General features: G+C 47.2%; 1 protein-coding gene and 1 pseudogene across 3 annotated transcripts in view; one reads left to right on the top strand and one right to left on the bottom strand.

The window, feature by feature from the left end:
* Positions 1-27,509, bottom strand: part of ADAM33 (ADAM metallopeptidase domain 33) — a 101,023-nt gene that overhangs the window by 65,919 nt on the left and 7,595 nt on the right. For both annotated transcript variants that reach the window (XM_081020733.1, XM_081020732.1), the window contains exons 2-3: positions 21,744-21,826; positions 6,473-6,549 (exon numbers count right to left, since the gene is read on the bottom strand). In XM_081020733.1, coding sequence (XP_080876859.1) covers positions 6,473-6,549; positions 21,744-21,826 — 160 coding nt within the window. The remainder of the gene's footprint in view (positions 1-6,472; positions 6,550-21,743; positions 21,827-27,509) is intronic.
* LOC308485984 (small nuclear ribonucleoprotein E pseudogene) lies at positions 10,492-17,902 on the top strand (annotated as a pseudogene). The gene is made up of 3 exons: positions 10,492-10,588; positions 12,091-12,149; positions 17,645-17,902. The product of its transcript is annotated as a small nuclear ribonucleoprotein E pseudogene (transcript).

Here is a 27,509-nt window from a genome sequence, read left to right on the forward strand (position 1 = left end):
CCCTGCTGAAAAAGTTTGCTGACCTCTGGCTACTCTGGCCTGGAAACGATGCCTTATGAGGAACGGCTAAGGGAGCTGGGCATGTTTAGCCTGGAGAAGAGGAGGTTAAGGGGTGATATGATAGCCATGTTCAAATATATAAAAGGATGTCACATAAAGGAGGGAGAAAGGTTGTTTTCTGCTGCTCCAGAGAAGCGGACACGGAGCAATGGATCCAAACTACAAGAAAGAAGATTCCACTTAAACATTAGGAAGAACTTCCTGACAGTAAGAGCTGTTCGACAGTGGAATTTGCTGCCAAGGAGTGTGGTGGAGTCTCCTTCTTTGGAGGTCTTTAAGCAGAGGCTTGACAACCATATGTCAGGAGTGCTCTGATGGTGTTTCCTGCTTGGCAGGGGGTTGGACTCGATGGCCCTTGTGGTCTCTTCCAGCTCCATGATTCTATGATACTCAAACAGACCCGGAGGAAAACATGCTATCAACTGTGAAGATCAATTATGCACATTTCCAAAGATCGCTGACGTTTGCATATCTTAAAATCATAGAATTGTGGGGTTGGAAGGGACCCTGAGAATCATCTAGTCCAACCCTCTGCAATGCTGGAAAATGCAGCTGTTGCCTACAAGCAGGGCTGAATTTAGGTTTGATCGGGCCCTAAGCTACTACTACTAAAGGTAATGGGTGTTAGATACCTGCCTGGGTCAATGGGGCCCTTTATATGTCCAGCTGTCCTTTGTCAACAACAAATTGTCGCTGTTTTCTGTGTTGAATATATGCTATATGGTAATTTATGGACCTAATAAAGCCATTTGCACATGCTGCCATGCAACCAGTCCATGCAGAATGTAGGCACCCTATGTATAGAAAGGAGCAAACCAGTGATATTTTAGGGAGCAGGCGAGTAGGCGGGGCCCATGACTTATATCATAGGAGCCTATACAGTGGACGCTCAGGTTGCGAACATGATCAGTGAGGGATGCACGTTCGCAACCCGCAGCGTTCGCAACCCGTTTGGCGCTTCTGCACATGCGCAACCGCCGAAACCCGGAAGTAACCCGTTCCAGTAGTTCTGGGTTTCAGGGGTCCGCAACCCAAAAAAAACAAACGCAACATTAAGCGTCTGTAACCCAAGGTATGACTGTACAACACAAAACACTGTTGCTGTATGTAGGTTTTATTTTATTTGTTTTTTATCTTACATTTTGGAAATGTACATCCAGGTTTTTTCCCTTTTAATTTTTGGGGCCCCCCAAGAGAGTGGGGCCCTAAGCTATAGCTTGTTTAGCTTATACCTAAATCCAGCACTGCCTATGGGGTTCAAACCTGCAACCTTGGCATAATCAGCCTCACGCTTGAACCGAATGATGTATCCAACTGAGCTTGATCATACAGTGGTTATGATTTCCATAGCAAGCCCCACTGTTCTTCATCTTAGGAGCCGACATCTGAAAATGTGTTGAAAGGGAGCATTCTTAAAAAAACCTCTAGCCCTAACCTGGGGTCCCCTTGATTTGAAGGGCCTCAGAAATAGAAATTCCAGCATGCAGTTATCATGCTACTATTGCAAAACGAGCAAGGCCACAGTAAGCAGGCAAACAAAGCAACTGTTACAAGACAGTGAGGCTATAGTAGAGAGACAAAGAAACCTTCAAAAGGAGAAACATGGAACGTTAGAGCCTGATTGGATAAGAATGTAGTGTTTCACTCTCTGGTCATTTGTATAGTCTATAAAAAGTGGGCGCACCCTGATGGGGGGGGTGGTGCAGATTGCAATGTATTGCTCTGCACCATTTGATTTGCATATGCGAACCAAATAAACTCTGCTTTAAACCTGAATTGGCGTTTGCCTCCCTGTGTCCACTCCGTGCTCCAGCAGTATCTGAGTCACATGCAATCCAACATTTCTGCAATACAGCTCCTGTCAGCTCCCGCCAGCAGGTATATCGTCGAAGCACAGATGCAGACTGACCACAGCAAAGCAACAAGTTGATTCATTGCTCCTTCCTTTCCTCAGAAGAGAAAACCACATTCTTTTCCAAAGGCACATACTGCCACTTCTTCAAGTTCCACCTGGTCCTGCTTGTCTCCCTGCCGTGGCACACCAAGAAAAACCCCTTTTCCCCGGCTGCAAATTCCCCCCAGATTGCAGGACCTGGCCGTGCCCTGACGGCAGAAACGCAAGAGAGCCTGTCAGGCTCTCTCTCTCCTTGTGAGCTCCACTTCCCCCAAATCAAAACCAGCTCCGTTCTTGTATGTTTTCACAACCGTGCATTTCGACGGGGCTGCGTTGGCGGCCAAAAGGGAAGGTGATCCGGGGCGGCGGCGGCAAGGAGGGTTCCGGGCAGATTCCAGTTCAGACGGTTAATCTTGCAAATCAAGGCTTTGCCAACCCGGCGCCCTCCAGATCTGCAGGGCAGCAGGTTGGGCGAGGCAACTGCAATGTCTCTCTTCATTTCACACCCTAGTGATTAATCTGTTGCGTCTTTTGGGCACCGAGCGATGCTCTGATGTCCATGGCAAGACACTCCCAAGAGTTATAAGAGGAGGACGTTCTCTTTTTGAAAACACCGATATGCATCGGGCCAATGCCCATCTTGTCCAGGGTCCTGCTCTGCGGCCAAACAGATGCCCACTATAGGAAACCAGCAAGCAGGATGCAAGCACAAAAGCAACTCTCTGCTCCTGCGGTTTCCAGCAGGTAAGGTAAAAGGTCAAGGACCCCTGGACAGTTAAGTCCAGTCAAAGGCTCGTCTCATTTTTCATACCGAGGGATCAGCTTTCTGGGTCATATGGCCAGCATGGCAAAACCACTTCTGGTGCAAAGGGACACCGTGATGGAAACCAGAGCATCCACCGGAGTGGTACCTATTTATCTACTTGCACTGGTGTGCTTTCGAACTGCTAGGTTTGATTTGATTTGAGTTTCTACTGAAATGAGGCTGTATTTTAATGTTGTATTTCAATATTGTTTTTTAAGTTGTATTTCATTCAATTGTTTTTATACCTGGTGGTAGCTGCCCTGAGCCCAGTCTTGGCTGGGGAGGGCGAGGTATAAATTATTATTATTCTTGTTGTTGTTATTTATTATTAGGTTGGCAGGAGCTAGGACAGAGCAACAGAAGCTCACCCTGTCGCAGGGATTCGAACTGCCGACCTTCCGATCGGCAAGCCCAAGAGGCTCAGTGGTTTAGACCACAGCGCCATCTGTATGTCTCAGCATTGCTGCTGAGAGGCAGAGCTTCAAGGACAGTAGTCTTTTAGGTGCTGAGCGATGCTCTGATGTCCTTGGCAAGACAAGTTATAAGAGGAGGACATTTTCTTTTTGAAAACACTGATAGGCATCAGGCCCAAATGGACCATCTAGTCCAGGGTCCTGTTCTCACTGTGGCCAATCAGAAGCCCATTATGGGAAAGCAGCAAGCATGGTCCAAGCCCCAAAGCAACTCTCCGCTCCTGTGATTTCCAGTCCCTGGCATTCAGAAACACTGCTGCCTCGGAATCTAAAGCCATCCAACCTCTGCTTCCTTTGAGAGGAGATCCCACAGTTTAACACTGCATTATGGGAAGACAATAATGCCCACTTACACCACAAAGAACTCATAACCCACCTACTTTCCGCAGCCAGAAGCATCATAGCCAGACACTGGAGAGACCTGTCAGGAGGAAGCATGGACCAATGGTACCAAATAGTACAGGAAACAGCCCTACTAGAAAAATTAACCAATAAACTGAAACTGACAAACAGAAGAAGACGCCTTCACCCCAGTATGGCTCCCCTTCATCACACACACAGCCCAACAAGACAATGACAATAATCCACCAACAGTATACAAATCAATATGGCTAATCTGATCCAAAACACCCACCCATCCCACTCACACATGAAAACAAAGACCACCACAGCCAACCACAAATGAATAACCACATCCTAGGACAACCCCAATCTCTCTCACCACCAAAGCAACACAAGTGAACAGCAGAGAACCTGCACAAGCAACACTGACACCAAACCCCACATATAGTAAGTAAAATAGAAACATCGCCACCCGACCCCACCCCCACCCATCTTCCCCCCCCACCTCTTTCCCCCTTTTCTTCCTAATGTCTCAACAAATGAAACTGATTTGTAAAAATGTTACATTGCAAACACTTTTGTAAATCAAGAAAATCTTTAATAAAAAATAATTAAACAAAAAAACAACACCACTGCATTATGGGGGCAAAGTTTGTGTCGTCTGCCGCGGAAGCTCCAAAATTCAAGCGTGTTATGACAGAAGGGAGAAAAACTTCTCCTTATCCATCATTTTGCAAGCTTCTATCATGCTTTAGTTGAGATCACCCTCAGGGTCTCTTCCACCACGATGATTCTAGGATTCTCCTCTTAACTTGCCGTTTCTCTAAGCCAGGGGTCGGCAAAGTTTTTGTGGCTTGGGCCGGTTCACGGTCCCGCAGGCAAACGCTATTTCCGGCACGGAGGAGGCGTGCGCAACTTCGAGTTTCCTGCAGCCAATGGGAAGCCGGCCAGCGTCCCGGAAGGCGGTGCACGGGAGCCGACCAAGCAGGTGGAGGAGGTCCGTGGGCCGGTTAAACGATCCCCATGGGCCGCTTGTGGCCCACGGGCCTTAGGTTGCCAACCCCTGCTCTAAACTTAAAAGGGCCCCAACGCGTCAGTGCTTCCCTCAAAGGGGATTCGCTCCATCCGCTGCAGCAACGCAACCCGTGGCTCCGCCCTCGTTCCCCTCTAGCCCCGCCCAAAACCAACATGGCGGAGCAAAGGACAATATGGCAATACGAGTGGACTCTCTGTGCCCTTATCAAAGCAAAAAGACTGATACTGATGAACTGGAAAAATCAAAATGCAGCTCTCTTCTGCAGACTTGCCATGGACAAATTCAATGATATGTGGAATCCATTCTTACAAATACTGTAATGGGTTAAGATCTGGTGAAATACAATAACAATCTTGTAAAATATACAGTTTTGGGGGTTTTCCCCCTTCCCCCTTTATTTTCCCATCTACACGGGTTCTGTTTCTGCTATTTCTTTTTCTCTTTTTGTTTACCTCACAAAATGTTTAATGCACATATAGTTATGTACTTTTTGAACTTTCAATAAAGATGTTTTTTTTAAATTTTAAAACCATGGCGGAAGCCCCTGAGAAGTTAGTCCATGTGGAAATGGATCCGTCAGGGTGAAAAGGACTCCCATCCTCAGTTTGGAAAATGGGCATTAACTACATTATTACATGAGCACTGTTCCACAGCATTTGATATTTTCATTTACATGCATTCGAAATAAGATGGGCTTATGAAGCAATTCTATATTCTCCCACCACGCTGACGAAGAATTCTACGAAACAGTAGTCAATATGCGGAATCACCGTTCAGTGCTGGACATCATCTTTGCTGAATACACAAAGCTTCACAGCTTGTCTTTCATCGTACAAAGTCTGGTACCTCGCTTCATTTAAAGATTTTCAGAGACTTTGAGACTAAAGATTTCATTTTGTACTTGTTATGGTCTGAAGGAATTCTATAAAGATTGTCTGTTGTGTATGTACATAGTCATCGTGTTGCCTAGACATTGCTGATGAAAAATGGGCAAGCCTACCACCTGTGAATTTGTCAGGGGTTAAACTGTGGAACTGCCTGCCTCAGGATGCAGTGATGGGCACCAGACTGGAGGGCTGGAAAAAGCATTTGACAGATTTATGGAAGAGAGGAGGCAGCGATGCTTCGGAATAACAGCTGCTGGAAGCCACAGGAGGAGAAAGGGGTCTTGTGTTCGAATCCTGCTTGTTGGTTTCCCTTTGGCCACTGTGGGAACAGGATTCAGGACCAGGTGGGCCCTTGGTCTGATCTTATCCTTTCAGGAAGCCAGCGAAACTGACCTGGCAAAGCCCACCAATGTCCCAGCCCAGACTCAGCAGGAATTCATCTCTGCTCCAGCCGAGGGCTCAACTTTCTGCAAGGAACATGCGCGCTCCTGCTGAGAGCTCTGAGCCGTGGCTCAAATCAAAAGGAGCCGGTGTTTTTGCAACAGGGTGTTACAGCAAGGTATGTTGGGCGAGCCAGCCATTTCTGGAAGCTCTGGTGTCACGTCCTGGGCCGGAACACTTAAAAAAAAATAGACCAATTTTTAAAGAATATTTGCATTCCCCGAAACACACCCTCGACAGCACATTTTTAAGACTGCAAGAAGGGTCTTTGCTGGATCAGGCCAATAGCCCACCTAGTCCAGCATCCTGTTCTCACAGTGGCCATCCTGATGTCTGCAAGCAGGATTCGAACACAGGACCACTCGGCCCTCGGCCCCTGTCATCCCCAGCAAGGAGCAGAACAAACTCCGCAAGGGACACAACTCCTCTCCCGTTGGCACAATGTATTCAGAGCTCTGGCATTTCTGGGTGCAGGATCTTGACCCTCTGGGAGTTCCTAGTAAGTGGGCTCTTCAACAGGCACGTGATACTTACTGGTTTCTTTCCAGCGCCAAAAGAAGATCCTTGCCTTCCACGGTCACCGCTATCTCTCCACGGGCAGGAAATGGAGTCTGCAGAAGAGAGAGAGAAGGAGATATCAGCTCACACTGGACACCTTTTCTGATGCCAGCTTCCAGCAAGTTCCCCAATTCTGGGCAAAGGATGGGAAACCTCTGACAGGCAGGTAGCCCCCTGATGCCAGCACACCTGACACAGAAAGAAAGGAGGAAGAGATCTGGGTGTCACCTGCCCGGCACAGACAGCGCACCCCAAATCTCTAGATGACCTCCCCTAGCAATGACACAAGAGGCAAAATGTCACAGGAGGTTAAGGCAGAATTTCATTGTACCCAAAGGGATAATTCCGGCAGCAAAGAATATCAGTCCACTGTCACCCAGGTGCAATGAATCAAAGAAATGTAGAGTTAGGAGGGACCCCAAGAGTTATCTAGTCGAACCCCCTGCAATGAAGGAATCTCAGCATAACAAATGCAGACAACTGCTAGAGATGTGGAAGTAGTACATAGTACATATGATGATTAACTGCCCGGTGATAAGATCATTTTGGTGCGAGGTAAGGATATATATAGCAAGAGTAATAAAAAGAAAGAGTTATTTAGGGGATTTGAATCTAATTCTAAATTATATACCAGAAACGTGGGAGATTACAAGGGGTCAAAAAAAAATTGGGTACACGGTGCCATATTAGAAGCAAAAAAACTTGTTTTGATGAATTGGAAGAGCCGCAAAAAGATGCCATTGAGCACATGGATTGACAATATGGACAGACTAGTTACATACGAACGAACTGCATATCGACGCAAATTAAGAATGGATAAATATGAAGAAATCTGGAAGGAATACTTAAGCGATAAGGCAGAAAATGGTGGGAAGTAGGGGGAGGAGAGGTGGGGAAATATTGTTAAAAAGGTGTAGTTATAGGTATATCAGTACTCAAATGTGAATTGTTAAATTGTCTTATTAGTGTTATTGTGGTTTTCGTTGTATGTGTTTTTTGTGGTTGTATGTGTGTTTTTTTGTGGTTGATGTCTGTATTGAAAAAACGATTAAATAAATTAAAACAAATAAATGAAGGAATCTCAGCTAAAGCATCCATGCAGGGCTGTCTTAAGCATATGTGGTGCCAGGGTGCAAAGATCTGCCCAGCACACACGCACCCGGGTTGCCCAGTCCCAGGGGTGCAGGAGGGTGGAGCCGGCTGGCCACCTCAGCATCTCGCTGGCTCAGTCGCCCCCGAACTGGTGGCGCAGGGCCGCCCACAGCAGAAGAGCCCATTGTGGCGCTCCGAGCGATGGGTGGGCTCTTCCCCAGACTCAACTCTCAGGCCCCGGACTCTCGGCCTGGCGCCCCTGAGAGCCCAGCGTCTGGGTGCCCCACACCCCTAGCGCCTATGGGTAAGACGGCCCTGCATCCATGACAGAGGACCATCCAAGCTCTCCTGAAAAACCCCCAAGGAAGGAGAGTCCACCATCTTCCGAGGGAGACCGTTCCACTGCTGAACAGCTCTGACTGTCAAATGGTTTTTCCAAATGCTTAGTCAGAATCTCCTTGCTTGTATTTTGAAGCCGTTGGTCTGGGTCCTACCCTCCAGAGCAGGAGAAAACAAGCTTGCTCCATCTTCCATGTGACAGCCCTTGAGATATTTGAAGATGGCTCTCATACCTCCTCTCAGTCTTTTCTTTTTCAGACTAAACATACCCAGCTCCTTCAACCGTTCCTCCTAAGGCTTGGTTTCCAGACCCTTGATCATTCTGGTTGCCCTCCTCTGCACACCTTCCAGCCTGTCAACATCCTTCTTAAATTGTGGTGCCCAGAACTGGACACAGTATTCCGGGTATGGTCTGACCATGGCAGAAAAGAGTGGTACTATTACCGTATTTTTCGCACCATAGGGCGCACCGGACCATAGGGCGCACCCAGTTTTTAGGGGGGGAAATCAAGGAAAAAAATTTTTCCCCCCCAGCCCCAAAGAGCAGCGTACAGGCTGCGCACAACCTCTCCCTGCCAGAGGGGTTGCGCGCAGCTATGGAAGAAGGCAAGGCAGCGAGCGGGATGGATCCCGCTCGCTGTTTTGGCTTCCCCTTTAGCCCCGCGCAGCCTCTCCTTGCTGGAGGGGTTGCGCGCAGCTATGGAAGAAGGCAAGGCAGCGAGTGGGATGGATCCCGCTCGCTGTTTTGGCTTCCCCTTTAGCCCCGCGCAGCCTCTCCTTGCTGGGAGAGGCTGCGTGGGGCTAAAGAAGCCATAGCCCCGTGCAGCCTCTCCTTGCGGAGGGGTTGCGCGCAGCTATGGAAGAAGGCAAGGCAGCGAGTGGGATGGATCCCGCTCGCTGTTTTGGCTTCCCCTTTAGCCCCGCGCAGCCTCTCCTTGCCGGGAGAGGCTGCGTGGGGCTAAAGAAGCCATAGCCCCGTGCAGCCTCTCCTTGCGGAGGGGTTGCGCACAGCTATCGAAGAAGGCAAGGCAGCGAGTGGGATGGATCCCGCTCGCTGTTTTGGCTTCCCCTTTAGCCCCGCGCAGCCTCTCCTTGCCGGGAGAGGCTGCGTGGGGCTAAAGAAGCCATAGCCCCGTGCAGCCTCTCCCTGCCGGAGGGGTTGCGCGCGGCTATGGCACAAGCCTGCATTCGCTCTATAGGACGCACACACATTTCCCTTCAATTTTTGGAGAGGAAAAACTGCGTCCAATAGAGCGAAAAATACGGTACTTCCCTCAATCTGGAAGTATACTTCTGTTGATGCGGCCTAGAATAATGTGAGCTGTTTTTGCTGCTTCAACACAAACTGTTGACTCATGTTAAGCTTGTGCTCCACCAAGGCCCCAGAGCAGGCAAGGAGGCGAATATTCATACAGTGGTACCTCGGGTTACATACGCTTCAGGTTACATACGCCTCAGGTTACAGACTCCGCTAACCCAGTACCTTGGGTTAAGAACTTTGCTTCAGGATGAGAACAGAAATTGCGTGGCGGCAGCGGGAGGCCCCATTAGCTAAAGTGGTGCTTCAGGTTAAGAACAGTTTCAATTTAAGAATGGACCTCCAGAACGAATTAAGTTCTTAACCCGAGGTACCACTGTACCTGCCAAAGTTAGACAGTTATGCTTTGCGAGAAAAGAGAGGGCACAGATTTGCATAGGAATCAGACGATGTATAAACACCAGTTGCAAGAAGTCCCCGACAAAGTGACAGCACTCGGGCTTTTTTTCAGTTTAGAGCAGGGGTCAGCAACGTGTGGCCCATGAGCCAGATGCGGCCCACGAAGACTGTTTTACCAGCCCACGAGCCGCCCCTGAACCGAGCCACCTGTTCAGGGAGTCCCCTGCACGCTGCACTAAACCAGTGCAGCAGAGCACGGGGACTCGCTGAGTGGTGCCAGAAATCGCATCTGCACATGTCCAGACGCCGAAAATCACTTCTGCGCAGGCACAATCTTTGGTGTCTGGGCATGCGCAGAAGCTATTTTATATGCGCAGACACAATTTACGACATCACGCTGCACCAGTCCAGCCCACGGATGATCTCTGTGGGAGTGATCCGGCCCATGGCCTATAAACCTTGCCGACCCCTGGTTTAGAGGGAAGGCAAGGAACAGGTGGGAGAAGTACAGAAAATGATGCACCGTGTAGATAGAGTGCCTTTTTCTCCCTTTCTCAATACAGTGGTACCTCTGGTAGCCAATGGGATCCGTTCCGGAGGCCCGTTTGCAAACTGAAAAGAACGCAACCCGTGCCTGCGCACGCGCGGGTCACGATTCGCAGCTTCTGCACATGCGTGTCACATCATTTTGCGCGTCTGCGTATGCGGGAGCGGCAAAACCCGGAAGTAACCCTTTCCGGTACTTCCGGGTCACCGCGGGACGCAACCTGAAAATGCGCAACCTGAAGCAAACATAACATGAGCTATGACTGTATACGACAACTCAGTGGCATGCATGTTTATTGCATGTTGCTTTAACAGACCCTGATTTGGGACAGAGGGGCTGCCGTGCACCTAACAGGTCGCCATGCAAATCCAGAATGCTGCAATTTGGGGAGAGAAGATGGCATTCCCATGTTTTTCGCTGAAGATCAACAGGAGCTACTCGTTGAAGGTCGCGCAAGGTGAGTGTGTTGGAAAGAAAGAAGTGAGTCTCTCTCTCTCTCTCTCTCTCTCACTCTCTTGTGCACCCACACACTTCTCTAATGAAAGGGGTGCCCAACCCTTCGCGGCTTCCTGCGCTACTTTCCGGGTGACTGCAAAATGCTTCACCCCAGCCGAGACTGAAAACAGGCCCTTCGGCTTCCAGGCACCAGATGACAAACAGGTGTTTAAAAATAAAAAATAACTGCGAGAGGAGAAAGGACTGAGTCAGCCTCGCAAGGCGTGCCAAGCGTCTGGCAGCCCAGGCTGGCCTGCGGAAGAGTTTTCACAGGAAAGAGAGAGAAGGGGAGAGGGAGAAGGCCCAGGAGCAAGGTTTCTGCAGTGCGGAGAAAGAGCCAATATGGCTTTATCACGGCCTAGGAACCTCGTAGCTCCGGGACCGCCTCTCCCGGTCTGCCCCATGAAGGACCTTAAGGTCCACAAATAGCAACACCCTAGAGGTCCCAGGCCCTAAGGAAGCAGATTTGCCTCAACCAGAGGCAGGGCCTTTTCAACACTGGCCCCGGCCTGGTGGAACGCTGTGTCTCATGAGATCAGGGCCCTGCAGGATCTGATTTCTTTCCGCAGGGCCTGTAAGACAGAGTTGTTCCGCCTGGCCTTTGGCTTGGAATCAACTTGATCCCCTTCCCCTCTTTTCCTTTTTCCTTCTGTGATGGAACTCCTATTTGGGGACTTCCCTGGCTTTTTTCTGGCCCATGTAGGACCAGTCTGAATAGTTGGCCTTGCTGAAGATTTGACGTTTTCATCCCCCCATAAGTTTTTGATTTGAGTTTCTACTGAAATGAGGCTGCATTTTAATGTTGTGTTTTAATCTTGTTTTAGCTGCCCTGAGCCCGGTCTTGGCTGGGGAGGGCGGGGTATAGATAAAATTATTTTTTATTGATTATTATTATTATTATACTGTGCATCCCTTGCGAAGAAAGCCCTTCTTCATGCAGTATGGTTAAACTACGGAACTCACTTCCTCAGGAGGCAATGATGGCCACTAAGTTAGATGGTTTTACAAGGGGATTCGATCAATAAATGGTTATTGATGGCTATCAGTCATGACGGCTCGGCTCTGCCTCCCTAGCCGAAGACAGCAATATTCCGATTACCAATTGCTGGAAATCTTAGCAGGAGGAGTAGGGGCTAAGTGGCAATGACTGAGCTCAAGGTCAACCCCATGGCTGAGTGAGGTTCCAGACCAGGGGTCAGCAAACTTTTTCAGCAGGGGGCCGGTCCACTGTCCCTCAAACCTTGTGGGGGGCCAGACTATATTTTGAAAATAAAAATAAAAGTGAATTCCTATGCCCCACAAATAACCCAGAGATGCATTTTAAATAAAAGGACACATTCTACTCATGTAAAAACACACTGATTCCCAGACTGTCCGCGGGCCGGATTTAGAAGGCGATTGGGCCGGATCTGGCCCCCGGGCCTTAGTTTGCCTACCCATGTTCCAGACCCTGGTCGCTCCCAGGTCCAAGTCGGAAACTCCAACCACTGCACGGCGCTGCCTCTCAAAATGCCAGCCACTCGGTAAGGATGGGCTTGCCAAGGTTTCAAAATGCGCGCACACAAATACACATTGCACAAACACACACAGAGAGACAGGGAGAAAGCCACTGAGCCCTGCCCATCCGAATCAGATGTGCCACAGAAAACGACACTGAATTCGCTCTTGCCACCCCATTCCTGGCATAACACAGCCCTCCATGTCACCCTTGGCATTTAGCCCTGCTGGAGACGTTCCACTCCTGTCCCTTACGGCAGTGCGAGTCCTGCAACCGCCCTAGATCTCCACCACCAACGCTGGGGATTTTTCACACCTCCAAGAGTTAAATCCGTCCCTGGCAGAACGCGGCCCCTTTGCCGCAGAGTCAAGCCAAAGAAAAGCAAAAAAGGAAGCAATTATTGGTCACTTATCTAAGCCCTGAGCTCAAGGCCAAGCCAAGCTGACCTTGAGACTGCAAGGGAGAGCGAAGCATTTGCACACACACACTCGCACAGTCTCACTCCTGCGCGCACACTGATTTCCCAGAATCCTCTGGGCTCCCGCGCTCTGAGACGTGAATTGCAGAGAGCCTAGGGAAACAGCGTTCAGGACTTTTTAGTTTAGAGGGAAAGGCGAGGAAGAGATGACAAGGTCAACGTTTATAAAGTTTTCCACGGCATGGAAAAAGCAGAGAGAGAAAGGTTTTCCTCCTCCTCTCTTAACGTTACAACTTGTGGACCCTCGGGACTCAGCTACATTAGTCAAAAAAGTGTTTTAAATGCGTTGTAAACATGCAAGGGACGCGGGTGGCGCTGTGGGTAAAACCTCAGCGCCTAGGACTTGCCGATCGTATGGTCAGCAGTTCGAATCCCCGCGGCGGGGTGAGCTCCCGTTGTTCGGTCCCAGCTCCTGCCCACTTAGCAGTTCGAAAGCACCCCCGGGTGCAAGTAGATAAATAGGGACCGCTTTATAGCGGGAAGGTAAACGGCGTTTCCGTGTGCTGCGCTGGCTCGCCAGAGCAGCTTCGTCACGCTGGCCATGTGACCCGAAAGTGTCTTTGGACAGCGCTGGCCCCCGGCCTCTTAAGCGAGATGGGCGCGCAACCCCAGAGTCGGTCACGACTGGCCCGTATGGGCAGGGGTACCTTTACCTTTACCTTAAACATGCGACAGCAGATGGCGCTGGAGAGCAAAAAAAAAATTGTGCAATTTTTCCATATCGTTTTTTTTCTTCTTTTGTTATAACGGTTTAATTTCTGACTTATTTACAGCGTGTGTGTTTTTCCTGCATGTAGATCCACCCTTGGTAAAGCTGATTGCTGAAATATTCAGGAAAGAAGACTTAAACTATGAGTTAAACCAGGCCTAGGCAACCTTCGGCCCTCCAGATGTTTTGGCCTACAACTCCCATGATCCCTAGCTAGCAGGACCAGTGGTCAGGGATGATGGGAATTGTAGTCTAAAACATCTGGAGGGCCGAAGGTTGCTTAGGCTTGAATTAAACTATGGAACTTCCTCCCACTGGAGGCAGTGACGAACATCAACTTGGACGGCTTTAAAAGGAAATTCATGGAGGACAGAGGTATTGGTGACGACTAGACATGATGGCTCTGTTCTGCCTCCACAGGCAGTGATGTTTCTGAATACTAGTTGCGGGAGGGGAGAGGGCTCCTGTGTTCGAATTCTGCTCACGGGTTTCCCACTGGGGCATCTGGTTGGCCACTGTGAGAACAGGATGCTGGATTCCTGCATTGCAGGGGGTTGGACTAGATGACCCTCGGGGTCCCTTGCCACTCCACAATTCTATGGTTCTAGGGAAATATGCTGGTGCTGGAGGAGACTCTTGAGAGTCCCATGGACTGCAAGAAGATCAAACCGATCCATTCTTAAGGAAATCAGCCCTGAATGCTCACTGGAAGGACAGATCCTGAAGCTGAGGCTCTAAGACTTTGGCCACCTCATGAGAAGAGAAGACTCCCTGGAAAAGACCCTGATGTTGGGAAAGATGGAGGGCACAAGGAGAAGGGGACAACAGAGGACGAGATGGTGGGACAGTGTTCTCAAAGCTACCAGCATGAGTTTGACCAAACTGCAGGAGGCAGCGGAACACAGGAGTGCCTGGCGTGCTCTGGTCCAGGGGGTCATGAAGAGTCGGACACGACTAAACGACTAAACAACAACAACAACATGAAAATATGCACCAAACGTCCTATTTATCACATGATAAATATGTATTTCATCTCAGCGTATGTATCTCTAAGTGTACTTTATCCTAAAATACTCATTTCAAAGACAACTAATTTATTTTAATGCATCTAGAGATAGTGGGGTGCAGTGCTGAGAATCTCTAACTAGGGCCTGAGACACCAGGGTTCAAATCTTCCCATTGAGTGACCTGGGGCTGGCCACAGTGTCTGAGCCAGCCTACCTCACAGGACTGTTGTGAGGATGATGTGCATAGCTGTCAACGTTTCCCTTTTTTTAAGGGAAATTCCCTCATTCCGAATAGGATTCCTCGCAAGTAAAGGGAAAAGTTGACAGCTATGATGATGTGTGGAGGAGTGTTTGTACAGCATCTCAAGCTCCTTTGAGGAGAGATGCAAATGGCATAATTTAATGCCTTGACACGTCTTTTCAGACTGAAAACTGTAGTGCAAAATGTGAACAAGTGTGAATTGCAGGCTCTTCTGTTGAAAAGGCTAAAAATGACAAGGAAATGCTAATGGGGGCTTTAAAAGACTCACCCGCCCAGCAGATCCTGCCCATGGACTGACTCAGTTTCCCTTCCTGTCACACCTGTGTGGTGGTTGAGCCGCCTCTGCAGCTGCTGTAAAAAATGAGGTGGCAGCTTCCGCCACAATCTCACCACTTCCTCATCTGGTTTCATGAACAGAGAGAAGAAGAAGAAGAAGAAGAAGAAGAAGAAGAAGAAGAAGAAGAAGAAGAAGAAGAAGAAGAAGAAGAAGGGAAGAAGGGGGCAAGGGGAGGGACAGAGAGAGAAAAGAAGAAGATGATGATGGAGGAGGAGGAGGAGGAGGGAAGGAGGAAGGGAGGGAGAAAGAGAAGAGAGAGAGAGAGAGAGAAGAAGAGGAGGAGGAGAGGGAGAGAGAGAGAGAGAGAGAGAAAGAAAGAAAGAAAGAAAGAAAGAGGAGGGGGAGAGAGAGAGAGAAAAAGAGAAAGAAAGAAAGAAAGAAAGAAAGAAAGAAAGAAAGAAAGAAAGAAAGAAAGAAAGAAAGACTCTCTATTCTCGGAAACCCCAAGGCCTTGCTAAACTGTACAGCAAACATATCACCACCTTCAGGGCAATGCATTCTCTGGGCCTGGCCAGGATGCTCTGTCCTGCCATGGAAATGCACGTCTGCGCTTAGAGATGCAGGGAGAAATGTGTTCAGTTCACATTTTCAAGCGAAGCTCATTTGCCCTCCATGATTCACACACTTGGGGTGGAACTCAGCCAACCCTCAAAATGTGCCCTTCTCTGAATTTTGTGATGCAGTCTTCCAGGCAAAAATAAAAATGTATACAAAACAAGTCACATGGCTCCCCCAATCTCTATTCTGATGGGAGCAGCTTTTGCATCTCATTTGGAAACCAAGGACCCAGAGTCTGGAGGAAGAATGGGGAGGCACGCAATGCCAGATGCTTGAAGTCCAGTGTGAAGTTTCCACAGTCTGTGTTGATTTGGGGAGCCATGCCATCAGCTGGTGTTGGTCCACTGTGCTTCATTAAGTCCAGGGTCAACGCAGCCGTCTACCAGGAGATTTTGGAGCACTTCATGGTTCCTTCCACAGACGAGCCTTAAGGGGATGCTGACTTCATTTTCCAGCAGGACTTGGGCACCTGCCCACGCTGCCAAAAGTACCAAAACCTGGTTCAATGCCCATGGGATTACTGTGCTTGATTGGCCAGCAAACTCGCCAGATCTGAACCCCATAGAGAATCTATGGGGCATTGCCAAGAGAAAGATGAGACACATGAGGCCGAGCAATGCAGAAGAGCTGAAGGCTGCTATTGAAGCATCCTGGTCTTCCATAACACCTCAGCAGTGCCACAGGCTGATAGCATCCATGCCACGCCGCATTGAGGCAGTAATTGATGCAAAAGGGGCCCAAACCAAGTACTGAGTACATATGCATGCTTCTACTTCTCAGAGGTCCAATATTGCTCTATTTGCAATCCTTGTTTTGCTGATTTCATTTAATATTCTAATTTTCTCAGATTGTTAATTTGGGGTTTTCATCAGCTGTACACCATGATCATCACAATGATAACAAATAAAGGCTTGACATATCTCCCTTTGCATGTCATGAGTCTATCTCATATATTAGTTTCACCTTTTAAGTTGAATTACTGAAATAAATGAACTTTTCCACGAGATTCTAATTTTCCGAGTTTCACTTGTACATCCATCTGCAACGGTTAACTGAGGCCTGTTTTTAACTTTCTTGTGGTATTTATTGTCTTATATTTTATGCCGTAAGCCACTTTGGTACATTTTTTGAATGATGCAGAGGCGTGCAATTATTTTTGCAAATGAATAAACAATGCAGCACCAACAAATATCTGCAGAAATCAAATTCTTTCTAAAATCTGGAAGAAAAAATCAGGTCTAGGGCTGGCCGCAGCCCTCCTTCTCCCTTCTTTGGAGTGGTTTCTGAAACCACCCCTAAATGTTCAGCGCATGCAATTTCACCTACAGGGATTTAGCAGCTGCAAGAATACTAGGGTTACAAAATAGCTTAGGACAGCCTTTGCCAACCCGGCAGCTCCAGAGGCTTTGGACGACGGGAATTGTAGTCCAGTGGTTGGGAGTTCAAAGCCTCTGGAGGGCACCAGGTTGACGAAGGCTGCCCTGCGCAGCTGGAGGCCGATCAGATTCCTAGAAAGGAACCAGGGGCCTGACCCTCCTTCGTTGTAATTCCTCTGAACGGCCGAGGGATTTGCAACCGGCCTTTGGGCGCTGCGAGTAAGAACAACACGGCAGCCAGAATATTCGTCCCAAAATTATACCCTCGCTGTGGCCTTCCCAAAGAACGCCAAGTCCCAGGGGAGGAGAAGAGGGTGAAAATAAAATTTAAAAAAAACCTGGAGATGCTTGGCCTACATTCCCCTCTGGCAACCGCACTTGGGACTATATATAGCTGCGGAAACCGACAGCCTCTCTCCGTGTCATGACTGAAACGGACAGAGGACAGAGCAGGGCAATAAAAGACACACCAACGGGTTGTTTTGAGGTTTTTCTGCTCTCTCTGTGTGTGTCTCAGTCACATCAGACATGTTAGAAGTTTGTAGGACTGCGGAACTCCCTGCCACAGTGAGGCAGCGAGGGCCACCAGCTTGGCCAGCTTCAAAAGACGACCAGGCGAAAGATGAAAGAGTCCCTACCAGAGAGGAAGGGCAAACTAAGCTGATGGACTACGCCAAAACGCCAAAGCTGACTGGAAAGCTCAGGAACCAAGAAGACAAAAACTTTTTAAAAGAATGGGGGAAAGGGCTGCCCCGTCCCGCCTAAGTCGGCTTGGCCTGTCGGGGGTCGTTAGCAGCCGGCCACGGCGTACCGCAGGCAAGGCCAGAAGATGCAGAAAGTGATGGTGCAACCCATCAACGTCATCTTCAGGTACCTACAAAATAGGTCCAGAATTCAGGTGTGGCTGTATAAACAGGGATTTGATGAATATATGAACTTGGTTCTGGACAATGCTGAGGAGATTCACTCCAAGACAAAATCAAGGAAACAGCTGGGTCGAATCATGTTCCAAGGAGACAATATTACTCTTCTACAGAGTGTTTCTAACTAGTGCTTAGAGGCAGTCTTTCAAATCAGAACCAGTGAAGGCGGTGAAGGTCCTGTGTGAGTGTCTGGAGGCGGTTGGAGGATGGATGGCGACTACCAGACTGCGGTTGAATCCTGACAAGACAGAAGTACTGTTTTGGGGGGACAGGAGGTGGGCAGGTGTGGGAGACTCCCTGGTCCTGAATGGGGTTACTGTGCCCCTGAAGGACCAGTGGCAAGGGAAATTGATGGACTATGCGGAACAGGCAAAATTGACACACAAACTGCGTGATAAGGACAAGTGTGACTTTAAAGAAGAATAGGAACCTTTTACAAAGTACTTAAAGAAACAACAAGATGAATTGGACTCCTTGGCAGGTTTTGAATAAACATACACAAATTTATTTGTTAATATAATAGATGGATAACTTAGAGATTTTTACATTTTTATAACATGCAGAGAATAATATGTGTCAATAAATCAGAAAGAGGAACTGAGGGAAGTCGTAGGGGGGAAGGAGGGGTATGTGGGGAAGATGGGAGGGGGAAATGGGGGGAACACAATTGTTGGAATAATTTGTTATGTAAAAATAGTCAATAAAAAAACTTTTAAAAAGAAATATTCATCCATCACCGACGATTACCCCTAAGTAGAGCTTCCATGTTCAGGGGAATTCTACCTCAGAATTCCAGGCGCTAGATGGCAAACTACCGATTCAGATACAGATAGGTAGCCGTGTTGGTCTGCCATAATCAAAATAAAAAAAATCCTTCCAGTAGCACCTTTAAGACCAACTAAGTTAGTTCTTGGTATGAGCTTTCGTGTGCAAGCACACTTCTTCAGTGTATCTTCAGTGTATCTGAACAAGTGTGCTTGCACACGAAAGCTCATACCAAGAACTAACTTAGTTGGTCTTAAAGGTGCTACTGGAAGGATTTTTTTTATTTTACCGATTCAGAGTCAGACCCTGACAGCAAACAGGACATGAATCAAGGCAATAATGAAAGCAATACGCCTAAGTGCAGAAACGGCTTTAATCATTTCCTGAACCCATGGCAGGGTGAATGACACAGCAAGCGATGCACGGTGTTGCTGGTGTTGCTATGGTAACCCCCTGCACCTGGCATCCTTATCTCTCAGCATCCAGGCACGGGGATGTGGTCTTCAAGACCTGAGCCCAAGCGCTGTGCAATTTAACCCATTGTTCACATTGCACCAACAAGATACCAAAAGCATGTCATCGTGCAACAAGGAAATACATTTCTCCATATCAGTTTTCGCATTCGCCTGCTTCTCTGTGTCTTTTCTCAAGCCCTCCGATTTCCCACCCACCGCCCCTCTTTCTTGCACAGCTCTCTTAGACTTATTAATGGAACTCTTCAACAGCCAATACTCATCCCTGCTTTCCTTGCTCTTAAAAAAAAGAAAAGGGAAAAAGCTCGTTTATGCCTAATTGCTTCTGGCCTTTGCCAAACACACACAGAAATCAGTTCCATTTATTCTTGTTCCTCTTCTAAATAAGATTGCGAGCCCCACTGGGCAGCGTTTGCCTTGTTATGAGTTTTACGCAAGTGCCTGATGTTTTCCGGCGCCAGACGAATCATCATAGTTGTCATAAATATAATTTTAGAGAAAATCACTGCTGTCCGGCAGGAACAATGCAGCTGGTTTCAGAGGCCCTTGGACTATATATCTATCTGCATTTGTAAATGCGCATCGATTCTTGTTTTGAGCAAGAGATAGCTAGAGAGAGGTTTATAAAATTAAACTTTGCATACAGAGAGTGGAGAGAGAGGCTTATCATTTGCCCGAAAATAAATGTTGGAAATGTAACGAAACTGAAGGCACATTTTTTCACCTTTGGTGGACATGCCCAAGGATTAAGACATTCTGGGAGATTATTTATAATGAAATGAAAAAGGTATTTAAATATACCTTTTTGATGAAACCAGAGGCTTTTCTCCTGGGCATGGTCGGCCAATTGGTATCAAAGAAGGACAGAACTTTCTTTATGTATGCAACAGCAGCAGCAAGGATACTCATCACAAAATATTGGAAGACACAAGATTTACCCACCCGGGAAGAATGGCAGATGAAGTTGATGGACTATATGGAACTGGCGGAAATGACTGGCAGAATCCGAGACCAGGGAGAAGAGTCGGTGGAAGAAGATTGGAAAAAATTTAAAGACTATTTACAGAAATACTGTAAAATTAATGAATGTTAGAAAAATGTTGGAATGAAGTTATATGGCTTTAGTAGAAATGTTATAAGGAATTAAGTACAGATAGATTAATAGAGCATTAAAGGAAAAAATAAGCTTAGAATGAGTTAAGATAACTATAGGATAAAAAACAGAGGAAGATGGAAAGGAATTGCTGAAATAATTAACAGTGGAATACAAAAAGGGAGGTGTGAGGAGGTCATGGAAATAAGTGAATGAAAGATGGGATAAAGAAATTGTTTGATTTCTTTGATTGTTTTTGTTTTGTTTTGTTAATTTAATGTATTGTATTGTATTGTCTTTTTAGTGTTTAAGTTTTTGGAAAAATAATAAATATTATTTTTTTAAAAAAACAGAGAGTGGAGAGAGAGAAATGCTTCTCAATACCAGTGGCTGGAGCTCCATGAATTTGTCACGTCCTCTTTTAGAGCCCTCCAGGTTGCTGGCCATTGCTGCCTCCTGTAGCAGGGAGTTCCATAGTCTGACTCTTACATCGTTTTAACAGTCATGCAGAATCCTAGAAACCGTGGTTTGCTAAGGTCATGCGCCCTGAACAAACTACAGTTCCCATGATTCTTTGAGGTAAGGCACCACTCTTAAAGCGATACAAGGGTGCTTTAATTTAATAAATAAACAGAACGCCTTTTAAATGTGTTTGTGGGAGGGGGATATTGGTTTGTGCTCCCCCCCCACTTGCCTTTATTATGAATTTTGTGTTTTCATCTTGTACAGTCATACCTCATGTTACGTTTGCTTCATGTTATGTTCTTTCAAGTTTCGTCCCAGGGTGACCCAGAAGTACCGGAAAGGGTTACTTCCGGGTTTCACCGCTCGTGTATGCGCAGAAGCACAAAATGATATCACGCACATGCGCAGAAGCGGCGAATCACAACCAGCGTGTGCGCAGATGCGCTGCTTCGGGTTGCGCTCTTTTCATGTTGCGAACGGGCCTCCAGAACGGATCCCGTTCGCAACCAGAGGTACCACTGTATTTTGATGTTGCGAACTGCCCTGAGTTCTACGGATGAAGCGCAGTACAGTGGTACACCAGGTTAAGTACTTAATTTGTTCCGGAGGTCCGTTCTTAACCTGAAACTGTTCTTAACCTGAAGCACCACTTTAGCTAATGGGGCCTCCTGCTGCTGCCACGCTGGCGGAGCACGATTTCTGTTCTTATCCTGAAGAAAAGTTCTTAACCTGAAGCACTATTTTTGGGTTAGCGGAGTCTGTAACCTGAAGCGTATGTAACCCGGGGTACCACTGTATACAAATTTAAGACAGAAAGAAAGAAATTGTGATGTACGCTGCAGAAGTGACCCTAGCAACTTTATCAAGACCTTCTTGTCATATCCCGAGAGAACTTATGTCTTCTTCATTGGAACAGGATGTCCTTGCTCCCCCTCCGAAGTCCGAGATGCTATTTATTATTATCTATTAAAAATGCTAAAATTCCCTTCATCCGGACGGATCTGAGGGCAGTGCACAATAAACTCAACAGTCACAAAGTGCAATAAAACATAATAAACCCCCCATAACACCAAAAGCAGAAACAATTATAAAACAATGAAACACCCATCAAGACAACGAAGAAAAGAAATAGGGAATCGGCAGGAATCAAAACAGAGGAAGGCAAGATCCGACCTTTTCCGCCTCGCCAACATCCCGCCGGTTGCGTCCTCCTGAGATCCATCGCGGCCGGACAAACTCTCCCTGCGGTGACAGTCCTGAGGGTAGAAAACAGAAACTCAAAGGTCCAGTTAAGTGAAACAAATTCTTCAACCCAGATCCCTTGCCAGAATCATTTAAACCTCTGCACCTGCCCAGAGAGAGAATGGACCATTTTAGGGATGGCAAAACTGAGCTACAGGAAAACCAGCAGGAAGGGCCCCCCCAAAAAATTGGTTTGGGGAGCAGAGCAGGAACCGAGATTTATCTGGCAACCAAAGGCAAACTCAAAACTCAGCTCTCTTCCCCTTTGGGGTTATTTTTTCTGCGAAATACCTGCAGGGGGGAAAAACCCACAAGAAAAACAGGGGAAGGGGACCGAAAGCAGGAAAGAAAACTGTTCTTGCGGCAGAGCGATAGCATCTAGATCTGTCGTCCAGATAGCAGAAGCTGAAACAGTTACAGGGAACTCGGAAATCTGCCATGAAGCACCGACTTGAGAAGTCTCCAAAACAACCAGAAAACAACTTGGATTACTCAATGGCAGAGGGGGGGAGAGCAGGGTGCTTTGAGACATGATGAAAACTCTTAAATAGTTTTACCTTTGATCCCAAACACCTTGCAAGTCGAAGAGAAGTTGATGGACTATGCAGAATTGGCAAAACTGACATACAAATTGCGAGACAAGGACAAGTGTGACTTTAAAGAAGAATGGGAACTTTTTACAAATTACTTTAAAAACCCCCCAAAATGAATTGGACTCCTTGGCAGGTTTTGAATAAACATACACAAATTTATTGATTGTTAACATAATAGACAGATAATTTAAGGATCTTTACAATTCTACAATATGCAGAGAATAACAGGTGTTGAAAAATCAGAGAGAGGAGCTGAGGGAAGTTTTTTGGGGGGAGGGAGGGTTTTTCTTGGGGGGGGAGGGGGAAAATGGAGGGGATGAAGATGATATGTTTTGATAATTTGTTATGTTGAAATTCTTAATAAAAATTATTTTTTAAAAAAAACATCCAAAGGACTGAGCACCCTCCCGAAGAAGGGGGCTTCATAATATACTGTTCCCTTATCAGTTAAGACGATACATATGCATGGAGTACCTTCAAATCATTTGGGATAACGCCCTACTATGATTCCATATAAGGACTCTGGTTAATTGCATATTAATTAAGCAAGCAAACAAAGGACTCTCTGAGCACCTTCATGCATCACGCACAAGGTCCTCTTCTGTATTATGCACATACTTTGGTATGTGATAAGAAGATAAGAGAGACATCACCTTGCCAACAAAGGTCCGTATAGTTAAAGCTCCGGTTTTCCCAGTAGTGATGTATGGAAGTGAGAGCTGGACCATAAAGAAGGCTGATCGCTGAAGAATGGATGCTTTTGAATTCTGGTCTGGAGGAGACTCTTGAGAGTCCCATGGACTGCAAGATGATCAAACCTCTCCATTCTGAAGGAAATCAGCCCTGAGTGCTCACTGGAAGGACAAATCCTGAAGCTGAGGCTCCAAGACTTTGGCCACCTCATGAGAAGAGAAGACTCCCTGGAAAAGACCCTGATGTTGGGAAAGATGGAGGGCACAAGGAGAAGGGGACGACAGAGGACGAGATGGTTGGACAGTGTTTTTGAAGCTACCAGCATGAGTTTGACCAAACTGCGGGAGGCAGGGGAAGACAGGAGTGCCTGGCGTGCTCTGGTCCATGGGGTCACAAAGAGTCGGACACGACTAAACGACTACACAACAACAACAACAAAGATAAGGAGTAAGGCCTTTAGGACAGAATGTCTCCTGATACAATTGGGCAACTCTTTGGTGCAAGATTAGCTGCCGGTCTCTAATGGCCACAGCACCTCCTTTCTACAGAACTGCAAGTTGCAAGCCACCTTGAGCATCAAGCTGGTGGAAAGGCAGAAGGTATGCACAAGGTATGGGATGCAGGTAGCGCTGTGGGTTAAACCACAGAGCCTAGGACTTGCCAATCAGAAGGTCGGCAGTTCGAATCCCTACGATGGGGTGAGCTCCTGTTGCTCGGTCCCTGCTCCTGCCAACCTAGCAGTTTGAAAGCACCTCAAAGTGCAAGTAGATACCAACTGCACTGGGTCCCGGTGGAGTACAGGGTCAGGTTTAAGGTGCTGGTTTTGACCTTTAAAGCTCTATGCAGCCTAGGACCCTCGTACCTATGGGATCGCCTCTCCTTGTATGCCCCACAGAGGACCTTAAGGTCCACAAATAACAACACTTTGGAGGTCCCGAGCCTCAAGGAGGTTAGATTGGTCTCAGCTAGGGCCAGGGCCTTTTCAGTACTGGCCCCGACGTGGTGGAACGCTCTGTCACGGGAGACCAGGGCCCTGCGGGACTTGACATCTTTCTGCAGGGTCTGCAAGACAGAGCTGTTCCGCCTGGCCTTTGGTTTGGACTCAGTCTGACCCTTATGTTTCCCTCCCCTTATGGTTTTGATCTATGGGCGACTTTTAAAATGAGGCTGCATTTTAAATTGTATTTTAACCTGTATTTTAAATTGGGGTTTTTTCCCCCTCCCTCTCTTTTCCCCTTATTATGTTTTACTGTGATTTTATATTATTGGTGTTAGCCACCCTGAGCCCGGCTCTGGCTGGGGAGGGCGGGATATAAATAAATTTTATTATTATTATTATTATTATTATTATTATTATTAGTGTGGTGTTGATAGTGCCAAGGCTGCAGGTTCGCTCCCCGCAAGGGAGAGCTGCAAATTCCTGCATTGCAGGGGGCTGGACTAGATGTTCCTCAGGAGCCCTTCCAACTCTGCCATCCCATGTTTCCAAAGAAACCCAGCTCTGCCCTGAACAGAAAGGCAGACAAAATCTTGAGACCCCATTAACCTTGACTGGCCCAGCATCCTAGAGGAAGCCAAGCACCAAGGAAATTAGTCTGGGATTGGTCCCCCGAAATAGAACAGCCTGCCCATCAACCTCACATCTGTGGTCAGGAGGACAGAAAGTGAATACACAGCCACTCTGTGAAATTCAATGGGATAACTTGCTAAAGGGCTTTTTAAAAATAGGCTTAAGAAATGGATCTCCCTTGCCACTGCCACCGCCTCCCCAATTTCCTGCCACCGCTCAATTAAACATTCTCTCGGTGACTTGAAAAGCCTATTAAGGATAAGTAGATCTCAAAGGATCGTAAGCACCAAAGCACATGAGCCCAGACGTCGGTTCAAACGGCTACGCTGTACCTCGTTCACGATCCCACGGGAGACATTTTCCTTTGCAAGCTCTACTTAAATGAGTAAGATTTGCAAGAGGTCATGCACTGGTTAATTTAACCAGAGAAAGGAAGTTTGCGGGGGGGGGGGGGAGATGCCTGGGACTCACCCCACAGTGTATCATCTTATAATTTTAATCCGTTCTAGTATTTTAACATTTGAATGCTGCAAGGTAGACTTGTAATTATTTCTTGATTTTACTCTCTATCCTTCGTAAGCTGCTTTGGGGGTTTGTTTGTTTTTACAGTCATAGACTTGTAGAGTTGGACGGGACCTCCAAGGTCACCTTCAACCCCCTGCAATGCAGGGATCTTTTGCCCACTGTGGGATTCGAACCCACAACCCTGAGATTAAGAGACTCCTGCTCTACCAACTGAGCTTCCCCTGAGATTCAAGCCTTGTGTAAATTTTATGAATAACAGCTCAGGTAGTTTGAGCGTGGCGTCGATCACGCCAAGGTTGCAGGTTCAATCCCAGCATATGGGACAGCTGCAGATTGTATTGGCAAAACCTATTTGGTGTTTTGCTGCTTTCCAACTAGTTGCAGGACCTTAGCCAGACCTAGCAGAGTAAACGCAGAATCCACGGAAGCAATTGGCGACTTGGCTGCAGACAGGATAGACGAAGCAGGAACCAGGAACTTGTAGTTAGGTGTTTATTATATACAGTGGACTATTTACAGGAACAGAACACGGATCTTTAGCTTGCTCTCTCTGACACGACTCACAACTCCTACACTGACACACAGAACTACTGAACTCCTGCACTATGAACTAACACATTCCAGTTAGTAGGCCATTAATTATCACTCCTTTGAGAAAGCTTGACCAATCATGGAGCTGTCTCCATGTCTCTGTTATCACCAGGCAGACTTACTCCTTCACATGACCTTTTGGCTGTCTGCCAAACCTTAATTGATTCTGTGTGAGTAGCTGCACGTACACAGTTTCCCAACTGATTGCAGGGGGTTGGACTAGATGACCCTCAGGGTCCCTTCTACCTCTACAATTCAATGGTTCTGTGAAATAACAAATATAACAAAAGCTCTTGCAGTGGTTAGACTAGATCTGTATCTATATCAGTATATTAATGGAGGAGAAAAAGCTGTTGATGACTGTGGGAATGTTCAGGAATGCAGGAGAGGACATATTGTCTGATAACAGCCTTTCCAACTTGTGCTAACAAGTTCACAATTTAGCAGAGTAACATTCCCCTTTTTAAACTTGCAGCGGATGCGTTTGCTGAGGCTCGCTAAATCCTCTATAATAACTGTTCTGGTATTTTCCCCATATTCCCTCATAAAAGATAAGACACGATGCAGTCTTCTATAAAAGCATAAAAAGGTTTACTCACACACCATTCTGTTCACAATAGGATCCCAGAAGGCAGACTTAGCTTAGAAAAGTAACATATACCTGGAAACTATCTCATAAGGAGACAGTCCCTTTGTCCCCTCTTAGCTGGAGGCCAAGAGAGCATCTTTGGCTAAGCAGACTTCTTTGATGCATGTAGTCAAAAAGAGAGAGATGGTTGTCCTGCCCTGTGCTTTTGTTGTTACCTGCACAGGTGAGGCCACGCCCACCTCTAGTCACACGCAGAGGAAGTCTGTCCCAGTCCAGAAGGAAACAGGAAGTTGACCTGCTGGCTGGACAAACATTCTTCCCCATGTGTAAACATGTTCACTCTAGGAATGTTGTACTTGACTGCTCTTGTGTTTCACATCCCACAGTGACTGCTGTCCATGAAGCTCTGCCTGCATGAGCAGAGCCAGCAATGCTTCTGAATGCCAGGGACTGGAAATCACAGGAACGGAGAGTTGCTTTTGGGCTTGGACCACTGAAAGCCAGTGTGGTGTAGTGCTTAAGAGCAGTGGACTCGTAATCTGGGGAACCGGGTTCGATTCCCTGCTCCTCCACATGCAGCTGCTGGGTGACCTTGGGCTAGTCACACTTCTCTGAAGTCTCTCAGCCCCACTCACCTCACAGAGTGTTTGTTGTGGGGGAGGAAGGGAAAGGAGAGCATTAGCCGCTTTGAGACTCCTTCAGGTAGTGATAAAGCGGGATATCAAATCCAAACTCTTTTTCTTCTTCCCATAATGGGCATCTGGTTGGCCGCAGAACAGGACCCTGGACTAGATGGGCCATTGGCCTGATGTCTATCAGTGTTTTTAAAAAGAAAAAGTCTTCCTCTAATAACTCTCAGGAGTGTCTTGCCCAGGACATCAGGGCATCGCTTGGCACCTAAAAGACTACTGTCCATGAAGCTCTGCCTCTATAGTCAGAAGCAGCAATGCTGAGGGATGCAGGTGGTGCTGTGGTCTAAACCACTGAGCCTCTTGGGATTGCCAATCAAAAGGTCGGCAGTTCAATTCCCCTCGATGGAGGATGCAGCCTCATTTCAGTAGAAACTCAAATCAAATCAAACCTACCAGTTCGAAAGCACGCCAGTGCAAGTAGATACATAGATACCGTTGGCGGGA

Source organism: Podarcis pityusensis (assembly GCF_964106645.2).
Source record: "Podarcis pityusensis genome assembly, chromosome: 9".
Taxonomy (NCBI): Eukaryota; Metazoa; Chordata; class Lepidosauria; order Squamata; family Lacertidae; genus Podarcis; species Podarcis pityusensis.